General features: G+C 37.2%; 1 protein-coding gene across 1 annotated transcript in view; it reads left to right on the forward strand.

The window, feature by feature from the left end:
* Positions 1 to 10,199, forward strand: part of Ca-alpha1D (Ca[2+]-channel protein alpha[[1]] subunit D) — a 49,818-nt gene extending 39,619 nt beyond the window's left edge. The window contains exons 25-41 of the mRNA XM_018551079.1: positions 93 to 239; positions 617 to 818; positions 1,150 to 1,419; positions 1,588 to 1,671; positions 1,781 to 1,969; positions 2,050 to 2,152; positions 2,366 to 2,514; positions 2,609 to 2,833; positions 3,018 to 3,222; positions 3,296 to 3,429; positions 3,557 to 3,658; positions 3,750 to 3,848; positions 3,921 to 4,030; positions 4,492 to 4,620; positions 5,111 to 5,154; positions 8,676 to 8,803; positions 9,006 to 10,199. Of these exons, the coding sequence (XP_018406581.1) occupies positions 93 to 239; positions 617 to 818; positions 1,150 to 1,419; positions 1,588 to 1,671; positions 1,781 to 1,969; positions 2,050 to 2,152; positions 2,366 to 2,514; positions 2,609 to 2,833; positions 3,018 to 3,222; positions 3,296 to 3,429; positions 3,557 to 3,658; positions 3,750 to 3,848; positions 3,921 to 4,030; positions 4,492 to 4,620; positions 5,111 to 5,154; positions 8,676 to 8,803; positions 9,006 to 9,359 (2,674 nt within the window). The 3' untranslated portion in view covers positions 9,360 to 10,199. The remainder of the gene's footprint in view (positions 1 to 92; positions 240 to 616; positions 819 to 1,149; positions 1,420 to 1,587; positions 1,672 to 1,780; positions 1,970 to 2,049; positions 2,153 to 2,365; positions 2,515 to 2,608; positions 2,834 to 3,017; positions 3,223 to 3,295; positions 3,430 to 3,556; positions 3,659 to 3,749; positions 3,849 to 3,920; positions 4,031 to 4,491; positions 4,621 to 5,110; positions 5,155 to 8,675; positions 8,804 to 9,005) is intronic.
* The last annotated feature ends 1,191 nt before the right edge of the window (positions 10,200 to 11,390 follow it).

The following is an 11,390-nucleotide window of genomic DNA, read 5'->3' on the forward strand; positions in this document are numbered from 1 at the left end:
TAATAAGATTTCTCATTGATCCACGAACAATAGAAAATTTCAAATACAGATCACGCATTCAGAATACAGATGCAAGAAACTCTCCTTTTCAGGGGTACTTATTTGGAATTCGAAAACAGTAATATTAACAGGCCGATCGTAAAACATAGAGAGTGGCTACAACATCGTTTTCATTTCGATAATGTTGCCAAGGCGATGTTGACCCTTTTTACGGTCTCTACTTTCGAAGGTTGGCCATCGTAAGTATATTTTGCATTGCGTTCACAAGGAACGTTGTTTCGATTTCTCTATCGGAATATGATACATTAAATACAGTACAAAAGGTTGCTTATTCAAACTTTACTTTAACAGCAATCTCAATATCGACACAACAAAGTTTCCATTAAGAACTCTTTTCTTATATATTATACATATATATTTTTCTTTTTCTTGTTATTTTCTTAGATCTTTATTTTGCCGTTCTTTGCATCTTTACCGACAAGTATCCCATCTTTCATACATATTCCGATAAATGTAATTTTGCTAACAGTATTAAGTAAACGAATAAATAAGAAAACGAAAAGTTAGTTCTGCAAGATATCAGATAGTTAATGATGTCTCTCGTGTCTACTAACAGACTCTTAGAATGGTCAATCGACTCGAACCAAGAAAAACATGGACCAATTCATAACTTTCGGCCGATAGTGGCCGCCTACTATATCATCTACATCATTATTATCGCATTCTTCATGGTGAACATCTTCGTCGGTTTCGTTATTGTCACCTTCCAGAACGAGGGCGAGCAAGAGTACAAAAACTGCGAGCTCGATAAAAATCAGGTGAATCGCACGAATATTGAATTAATTGTTATGTTCAAATTATAATAGCATTAATATCAAGACGAGATTACGCATGTGTTCATGAATATATTCTTGTTTTCAATTAACTCTAAATACAAACGCTTCGAGAAACGCTTTACAAATAATGTCAAACTGTGGAAACAGGATATATAGCAGAATCTTCATGTTAAAATTAATAAAAGTTAAACTTGAAAATAATGGGAATTGAATATCACTATGTAATATCGCGTTATATAATTTCCTTCTAAAATATTTCGAGGTCACATGAAGGATCTCATCACGAAAGATTAATAATCGCTTCTTTCTACAGAGAAATTGCATCGAGTTCGCGCTGAAAGCTAAGCCAGTGCGCCGATATATACCGAAGCATCGAATACAGTACAAAGTCTGGTGGTTCGTCACCTCCCAACCGTTCGAGTACACAATATTCACGTTAATTATGATCAACACTGTGACGCTCGCGATGAAATTTTATCGACAACCGCAGATGTACACGGATGTCCTGGATGTTCTCAATATGATCTTCACCGCTGTGTTCGCCCTCGAGTTTGTGTTTAAATTGGCCGCATTTCGATTTAAGGTGCAGGCTCGCATTTGTGTGTAATTTTATAATCATAATCATTTCTTACATTTCACATTTGTTCGAAATGTTTTAATTTCACTTTATATTTTTAATTTTAATTTATATTGATTTACTTTATAGCCGTTAGTTATATGCCTCATAAACGAGCTCGTTATTAATTTGCAGAATTACTTCGGCGACGCGTGGAACGTATTTGACTTTATTATCGTGCTCGGAAGTTTCATCGATATCGTTTATTCGGAAGTTAACGTGAGTATCAGTTATGCTCGACTTTGATCGAATACCTGAGGCAATATTCGCAATTATATCTAAGGGTTAGAAGTGAAACCGTAACTAAACTATTTTGTCATCCTTGCAGCCCGGATCCACCATCATTTCTATTAATTTCTTTAGATTGTTTCGTGTAATGAGACTGGTCAAATTATTGAGCAGAGGGGAGGGCATCCGAACACTTTTATGGACGTTTATCAAGTCTTTTCAGGCTTTGCCTTATGTCGCTCTTCTCATTATAATGCTCTTTTTCATTTATGCTGTGATAGGCATGCAGGTAAACAAACGTTGATCGATGGAAAAATCCGTGTTTAAAGTACATAAATGACAGTAGGTTAAGCGAACGCTTCTTTTCAGGTCTTCGGAAAGATCGCGATAGATGATGATACGGCGATAGATCGCAATAACAATTTCCAATCCTTTCCGCAAGCCGTATTAGTTTTGTTTAGATCGGCAACAGGTACATATGTTTTATTTGGCTTAAATTTTTGGCATACTAAAAGATAAAAATTTTACGATTAATCAAACTTTTGGTCGCTTAGCATAAATACAATTTTTTAAATAAAAATTTGCGAATTAAGATATGTATAATCACGAAATATTATATTATATAATTAGCCGTCGAAGGTAAAAGGTAATCACCGAACAAAACGATAATCGATATTTATCATAGGTGAGGCGTGGCAAGAAATAATGATGGATTGTTCGTCGCAAATGAGTGTCAAATGCGATTCTAATAGTGACGAAACCGACAAGGACAGCTGCGGATCGGACATTGCATTTCCTTACTTCATATCCTTCTATGTTCTCTGTTCATTTCTCGTAAGGGCGTCTTGCAATTATTAGTTCTATTTTTATTATTTAATTGTCCGATTGAGAACTTCAAAATTTAATGTACGTATCTCGCGGAAAACAGATTATCAACCTCTTCGTCGCCGTTATTATGGACAACTTCGATTACTTAACGAGAGATTGGTCAATTCTCGGACCGCACCACTTGGACGAGTTTATTCGTTTGTGGTCCGAGTACGATCCCGACGCTAAGGGTCGAATTAAACATCTCGACGTGGTAACGTTACTAAGGAAAATATCGCCACCCTTGGGTTTCGGAAAGTTGTGTCCCCATAGGGTAGCTTGCAAGGTTAGCAAATGAAACTATAATAATATCATAATTATATAGATTTTAATAGAACCATTGAAATTTATATAAATAATTATATGTATATCATTCATTTTTTTTAACAAACAAACTAAGAGAACGTTGTGTAATTTAAAGTAAAATTCAAATTAACGGATCATATCTAATCTTGAAATCAAAAATTCAGAGACTCGTCTCAATGAACATGCCGCTGAACAGTGACGGTACCGTATTGTTCAACGCGACTTTATTTGCCGTCGTGAGGACCTCGCTAAGGATAAAGACAGAGGGCAACATTGACGATGCAAATTCCGAACTCAGGGCGGTAATCAAAAAGATCTGGAAGAGGACTAGTCCAAAGCTTCTAGATCAAGTTGTACCACCACCCGGAGGTAAGCGTTTTCCCATCGTGAAATTTATTTCCTTTCGTGGAATTAAATTTACACTTCGAATCGATCTTTCCAGTGGACGACGAGGTGACGGTCGGTAAATTTTACGCGACCTTCCTCATCCAGGACTATTTCCGTCGGTTTAAGAAACGTAAAGAACAGGAAATGAAGGACGGTGACAGAGATTGTCACAACACCGTGACTCTTCAGGTGAGTTCTTTAAAGTTTAAAAGAAATTGATATGATTAAAATATCATAGTAACTTAGAGAGGATCGCGCCACGTGCTGGGATATTTCATATACATATGCAATATTATTTGTATACATAATTTAAAAGGCCGGGTTGAGAACGTTACACGAAGCTGGTCCCGAATTAAAACGCGCGATTTCCGGTAATTTGGAAGAACTCCTCGACGACAATCCAGAACCTATGCACAGGGTAAAATAATTATTTTAATATATAATATATTATCTCTCGAGAAATTAATATAATTAAATAGTAACTTCTGCACATTATTTAATATTTTCAGAGAAATCACTCGCTCTTTGGCAGCGTGTGGTCCAGTATGCGAAAAGGACACCACTTTCATAGAGCGAAATCGTTGAAAGTTAATTCTGCCACTTCGAAGGCACGTAACGATTTAATTTTAATGTAAGAATGCAATTCCTGTCGATTGTTTTAATCGTATACTTTCTTACAGGCTTCTCCGACCAATTCCATAGATTTTCTACCATATGCATCGTTACGAAGAACCGCGGTCACGGACGTTACCAGACAAATCGCTCAGCAAATTGTGCCAAATATAGCAGGGTAATTTTTTCACATATTTTAATTGATATAAATTATGGCGCGTTAGAAAAATGAAAATCAATTTAATAATTTTTCTTTATATTTCTGAATGTTTCTATCTATTGAAATTATTTTAGCACTTGCAACATTTTGTCAACACTCTATTAATTGTTTCTACCAATGTAATTTAATTTTAATCTTGGCTCAACTATCTTCATTTTTGTTATTTTTAATATTAGAAAAAGATAAAGGGTAAGTTGAACCAAAGTTAAAGTTAATTTACATTGATAGAAATGGACATTAATCTTTATAACTTTTACATCTATTCGAGAGCATGAATGTTCAAATTTAATCTAAAGCATTGTTCATATTTTTTCTGATGCCTTTAACAAAAGTTATCAATTTATTAAATTATACTAGTTCAACTATACTAATTAATTACGAATTAATAAATTAATGTATAAAAAAAAATAATTCTATAGTGGTCTAAGCGACGGTGCGATGAACCAGATGGGAACTGATTTGCGGCTGGCAGTCGAAGAGAACATACCTCTAAGACCGCTCGCTGTCTTCGGTAATTCGGCGCAACAAACGTCTTACAAAGTGGTCGAGTAAGTAAAGCGCGTGTAGAGCGAGCGAACGAGTGATAAATTGCAGGGAGTGTCCTATTTTTATTAAAATTATCATGTCCGTGTGTATAATTAATATAGTTATTATTTCTCATAAGGGTTTTATTCTTTTCTCTTTTCCGGTTTATCACGTAATGGTGCATGCAGAACGTTCATCAGTTCGACTTTTTAATTGACTCATTGTACAAAATAATCTTGTAAATTTACAATCAAGATAGAACGTTAGGTCACGTTTTATTTTTTTCTTTTATTAGATGCGCAATAACATATAAAATGGAAAAAAAAATGGACGACGCGATTTATCAATACTGCAATTTATTATCAATAATAAATTTGAATCTTCAATATTTTTAGACGACCTTTAGCTAAATTTTCCTACTTGCGACGAATTATTTCGCCTCTTAGAGCGGGTCGATTCGTATCATCTCTCATTATCCCTTTCGCTTTTCTGTTTACTATCGTACCGTTTCAGTGGATCGGGTAGCGGTAACTATCTTCATCCCAATAGCGAATATGGTAAGACAAGTTAGGGCGATCAGTAGCTGGCTTTTCCATCATTTTTTTTTTTGTTGAGTCGCATTGCTTGCTCTGCGCGGCTGCATGTGTCTATCATTAAACACGCCTCGAGAATCCCGTTCAACTACGTTCTTACAAGAAATCGGTTTCTTACGGGAAATACATGATATTCATGTAAAATTGGTTAAACGGGAGTTAATTTTGCAAGGTTGCGAGGATAATTAGACGTGCGGGTCGCACACGTATTTCAAAGTGCAAAAAAAATGCGTTTGGGTCCCGCATATAATAACATTTATATCCGGCTGATCGCATGTTGTTTGTACTACTATTAATCGTAGATTATGGCTACATATTGATGATAATGCTTGTTGAGCGCCTCCAAATGCCTCGATGAAAACATGACTTAAGTCGATTTATTACAAAAAGTACATATTAATTTTTTTATACTATTTTAAATTTTAATTATATAATTTAATTAAGTAAAAACACACAACACGCATACTTACATATTTGATAATATATTTCTTACGAAATTTTGAATGATTAAAAAAAAAAAAACTTAAAAAAGTGAAATAAATAATGAATGAAAGATCTGAGATGAGAAGAGAAAAAAATTGTTCCATATTAAAGAGACAACCGTTATTTATCATCTCAAATTAAAAGGTTTGATGTGATATCTAATGTTGGTGTTCTTTCAGATGGTAAATTTTTCATAAGTTATTTCAAATTTTCGCTTAGAGTATCTCTGTTGTTTTAAAGTAAAATGTCTCGAGGCTTTTTTCGGGGGTGCATGGATCTGTCATATATAACACGCATTAACGTACTAAGAATGGCCGTTGCGCTTTTCTTTTCTTCCTTCGCCGTCCTATCCCGCGTGTGCGTGTGCACGCTCGTGCAGTCTTCAGGACGGAATCGAGCGGCAGTTGACGCCACCCACGCCTCCACCGCGACGGAACGCACCGTCTTCGTCGTCCACCGGCACTCCGACCATCGCCGTGCATACCCCTGCCGTCACTGCGGCAGCAACGGCAGCGACGACAGCCACTACAACAGCATCCGCGGCGGCCGGCACGACGAATGGGTCGAGCGTCGCGACGACGACGATCACCGCGTCGTGTACCACGAGCGCGAACACCTCGACCACCGCGACGAGTTCAAGTCCCGCTTCCTCGTCAAACGGGACGAACTGTTATTATACCTACGCGTCGCGAGGCTGCTGCGTCGATTGCGCAGCCTGGAGCAATCACGGTACGGGAATGTCGCGGTTTATGTTCGTTTCTATTAATGTAGATTATTTCAATTTTGGTTTAATTTACTCCTTAAATTCTTTGGAGTTGAATCTCATTCTAGGGAATGAAAATTGAATCAGTATTGAAAGAGTGGCTCAATTTTCAATCTAAGAGGTGAGATATCACTCTTCAGAGTGATAATTCACTCAAAAAGTTTTTAGGGAATATCCTTTTTATCTTCTTCTAAAACTTAGAAAAAGATAAAAGGAGAGAGAGAGAAAGAGAAACAGAAATTAAATTGAACCGAAATTAAAGCTCATCTACATTGATGGAAGTATGGACATTAGTGAGTCGCAAAGTCCTGTTGCTGTGCTGGCAAAGGAGCTTACTGACTTCTTGGTCTTACACACTTTCTAGTCAATTAAATTAGTTATAATTTATTTCACTTATCTATAACATTAAATTCTCTTGGATGTTTAATATAAATGGAATAATGAAAAATTAGAGAGATTATTATTAAATTATTATTGTAAGTATATTTATTGACGTTACGCGCAAAAACGAATTCGTATATAATTATATAACAGAAAGATGGAACATACAATGAACAGTTAATAATAAAATGAACAAAATGAACATCGTATTACATTAAGATCGTATTTACATATTAAACGTTTTGTTTCTTAGTATATTCTTTTTCAACTTTATTCAATAAAATTTCGTCGCATTCGCCAGCATAGTAAGACTGACTTGCGAAAAGGCGTGATTAGACCTATTTCCCCATTGATAAACGTCCCCGTGTCCTCGCACGCAGCCCTAGATGACTGTGACGACGAGGATACGTCAACCGGAAGTGGATCGAGCGATTCCGGCAAGTGGAATCCGCACTCGGAAGGTGGTGTGGCGCGTGGCACGACAGGGAAACCCCATGTTACCGTGCTGGGCGGCCGGTCGTCGAAGCGCCGTGCCAAGGCTCGTCGTGATGCTGCGACCGCCGGTGGCAAGTCGGCTCCAGCGAGCTTCCGGTCGCGGGATGAAACCGCTGCAGCCGCCACGGCTGGATCCGCGACCGGTGCCGCTTCGTCGTCTGCAGGCTCGCGCACCGTCGCCAATGGCCTTAAAATGGCACAGAATCAGGCGATCGCCGTGGCCGGCTTCCTCGCCGATGTCGATTCGCGACAATGGCGCGTCTGTGCCTCCTGCTTGTCACACCGAGCGTCATCCTACCACGGCAGAGGTGACTAAAGCACGCGAATAAATCTTTTGCGATCGTATCTTGTGTAGACATACCAATTACTCTTTCGAACAATTAAAATTATTTATAAATTAAGTTTTAACATATTTTGTTCAATATTTTATTTGTTCAAACAACATAAGTTATCTTTTAGATAAATGAAATAATTGGATATATATATATATATATATAAAACGTAGTTATGATTTATAAGTTTAAGAATCTGTTTTAAATTTTTGTAAAGTAACGAAGTATACATATAACTATGTATGGAATTTATCATGTCAATATTTTGACAAAATCAAGATAAAAATTAAATATTTAATATTGAAATCTATCGATCGCAAAGGATCAATAAAGTATCAATGTATATGTTCAAATATGAGCAATAATTTTTTACTCTTCATTTGTTTAAGATTTCGTTATTCACTTTCTTCGTTTATGCTTCAATTATTTCTGCAATTTTTCTTGATAATTTATTTAAATTTCTATAATTTTCATTAAAAAGCACAGAATTATTAGATATTATTTCTTTGCTAAAGAACAAGTTTAGCAATTAAAATTTGATTTAGTGTAAAGCAGTTCAAATAATGTTCTCGAATGAAAATCGAATGAATCTAACATGTAAAATCTACAAAGGCAAACAGTTAAGTTGACGAATAAGGTACAATCATTTTTCATTCGAACAACCCCTGCATGACAAAATTTCCCGAGAGGGATCAACACAAAAAAAACATACGAAGAGAGACGTGGATACGAAGCAAAGTGTTGCTCAGGTGGTCAACCGCTGCTCGAAGCACGCGTTCTGTCAGCTTTCAAACTAATCTCCTAACAGTTTCTTGTAACCTAATGCTTTATTCTTAACTGCAATTCGATTAACACACCTAATACTATAGTAATTTCGTAAAGCTTGAAAGAAGTACTCGTGTGTCACTAAATCAGTTTATGTATGCTATGCTCGCTAATGCAAATAACCTTTTGGTAAAAGTAAATTGAAAGCGATAAGGAGGCAGGGTGTGACTTATTCGAGCTAACACTCTGACGCCTCTCCTCGTCAGTTTCCTGGGCCAGAGAGAGTAATGGAAGCGTCGGCGCAGAGCGCCTGTCCCACAGTATGCCCGGCAGTCCTGCGGATCGGAAGCCGAACTTTGAGGTCATTGGAAGCGCGGAGAGCCTCGTTGGACGGGTGAGTCTCAGAATAAGGGATAACTCACGTATAGATTAGTCAATAAGTAACTTTAACTGCGTCTTAATCTTTGAGGATAAAATTAAGGTTAATAATTATTGACTTACCTATATATCGTAACAAGAGATAATTCAATACTTAAAAATAATAAAGCGGTTTTATTAAATAACGTTCGCGCTGCATGCACCGTTACGTTTTTCAGGTCCTGGTGGAACAAGGTCTGGGGAAATTCTGTGACCCGGATTTCGTACGGTACACGTCGCGCGAGATGCAAGAGGCGTTGGACATGACGCGCGAGGAGATGGATCAAGCAGCTCACCAGCTGCTCTTGCAAGAGCGACATGGCCAGTCGTTGACGTATCAGTTACAGCAGGGTGCGGAGCAGCAACAGCTGCAGCCGTGGAGTACCCAGCAACAGAGCACAACCGGCATCGGTTACCAACCGTTACAGGAGCAACCACCGAGTCAGCCGGTCTATCGCCAGCTGCACTCTTCCAGCTATCGTCGCAATAGTAACCGACAACAACAACAGCAACAGCGACAACCGCCGTCCTAGCAGGACGAGAAGCTCGCTGCGACGCGAACATCCACGTAACCCGAAAATTCCTACTCCCCCTCATTGGGAGTAGTCGCCGAAGGACCGAGATCGCCAGTTAACATGAAGTAACTGCGAAGAATCACCGCGACTTCCTCGTCAGAACCTGAATCGATCGCGTGAGTTCGATGGATTCAGACTGCACGGGATTTAATCGTCGTTGTTGTTTTCTTGCTCGAAAAGTAACGAGGACGCTTTATAAACTATTCTGAACATGTATAGTTGTAGTTAGATGCGGATTGAGCGATGCCACTCGACAAAACGCTGGTTTAGTCTAGGAAAAAGCGGGCCGAAATCGTGATGATGGGCGACCGTTTGATGTCGAGATGTCCATCCCGTGATACGCCAATGAACGCGTATTTTCGTTCGAGCAAATATTTTCTAATCGAACGCGCGTGTTCATCCAACATTTTTGAATTATGCGAATCGCTCGCTAACTCGGCACGATATCTCGGGAGAGATGTGTGCGAGTTATGATAGAGTTGCTGTTCGTTTAGGCACAAGGATATATAGAATTTTAAGATGTATTTTCGCCGCGACGGATGATCAGAATGATCCAAGAAATCGTCGCGGTGCGGAGCTTCATTTTTTGAATGTCGAACGATCGCGAGATTAAAATCGACGGAACACACACACATCCCGGGACTTGGACTCCCGATGAAATTGAGTTTATTTCTCTAGTAATGATCCTGTAGAAATTTGCCATTGTTTCAGTTTAACATTAATCTCTGTTTTTGGTTCGATTTCTTCTGATCAAGGGAGATACGGCAAATACCGCGTGTACTCCACATACAGAAAATAGACGAATTAAAATGAAAGAAATATTGTTCTACGAGGCTTTTCATCGACTTTAGTGATTGGCTTTAAAATTTTTTAAATAATATAAATTTAAACGTATATATAAAAATTTTTAAGTCATTTTTATATAATTTAATCTGTATAAAAAGTGTTTGGAAACAATAAATTAGAAATTCAGAAAGTATATTCCTCTCTCAGGATTAAGAGATATATATTAAAATAAATTTCATATCAGAGAGAATATTAAAAAGAGAAATACATAAAGCAAAATATCTGAAATCATGGATGTTTAAAATTTTTCATATTAAAGATTAAGTCAAATCTTACAAAAATGGATTTTTCTCAATTATCTTAATTCGTCTATTTTTACAGCAATCTAATGTTTTCTTTTTCAAGACTCACATCACCTGTTTTAACTCTTTACGATGCTTTATAGAATATTTATTATTATCTCATAAGAATATTCTGACGTGATAACTTTTTATCATTTAACTATAATCTTCTATTGGACAGTAAAAATCTCTCTTCTATACAGACAGGTAAGCCACACGAAGAAGTTAAGTAAAAAAGTGTTAAAATAAAAAATTTAAGTCGTAAAGGGTTAAGGGAGGATGAAAAACACGATCGACGGATGATCGCTCTTATTGTTCTCATTATTGATTACTCTTGTTGTCCTTATTCCAATGATTACCGGTTACTAGCATGATAATTACAACTCATAATTCATGCATATATGGATTCTAGATGAGATAACAAGTGCCTAAGTATCTATAACTTCTTTTGGACCAGAGAAAGACTTTTATCAACTTAGACAAAATAAACGATTATTATTGCGAATTATTATTGCGCGAGAAGAGAGAGCTACGAATCGAGTGTGTTGTGCACTACTGATGACATGTTGTGACGATATATATAGATATTATTATTCATATTTGTAATTGTGTACATAACACCGTTGCGCGCGTAATTTCCGCTGAGATGCGTAAGAATGAATGGCCGATAAACTAACGCTGCGAGAGATTCGAGATTATTATATTAATATATATATATTATATATATAAATATATATCTCTAGATGGCAATCTCTATACAAACGAGAATAACGGGGCGAAGATATAATGGGAACGGGGTAAATAGATGGAGACGAATGCGAATCTCTTTTCTCTTAAACAAATAATATGGTCACGCGATATA

This window comes from Cyphomyrmex costatus, unplaced genomic scaffold (assembly GCF_001594065.2).
Source record: "Cyphomyrmex costatus isolate MS0001 unplaced genomic scaffold, Ccosl1.0 scaffold133, whole genome shotgun sequence".
Classification (NCBI taxonomy): domain Eukaryota; kingdom Metazoa; phylum Arthropoda; class Insecta; order Hymenoptera; family Formicidae; genus Cyphomyrmex; species Cyphomyrmex costatus.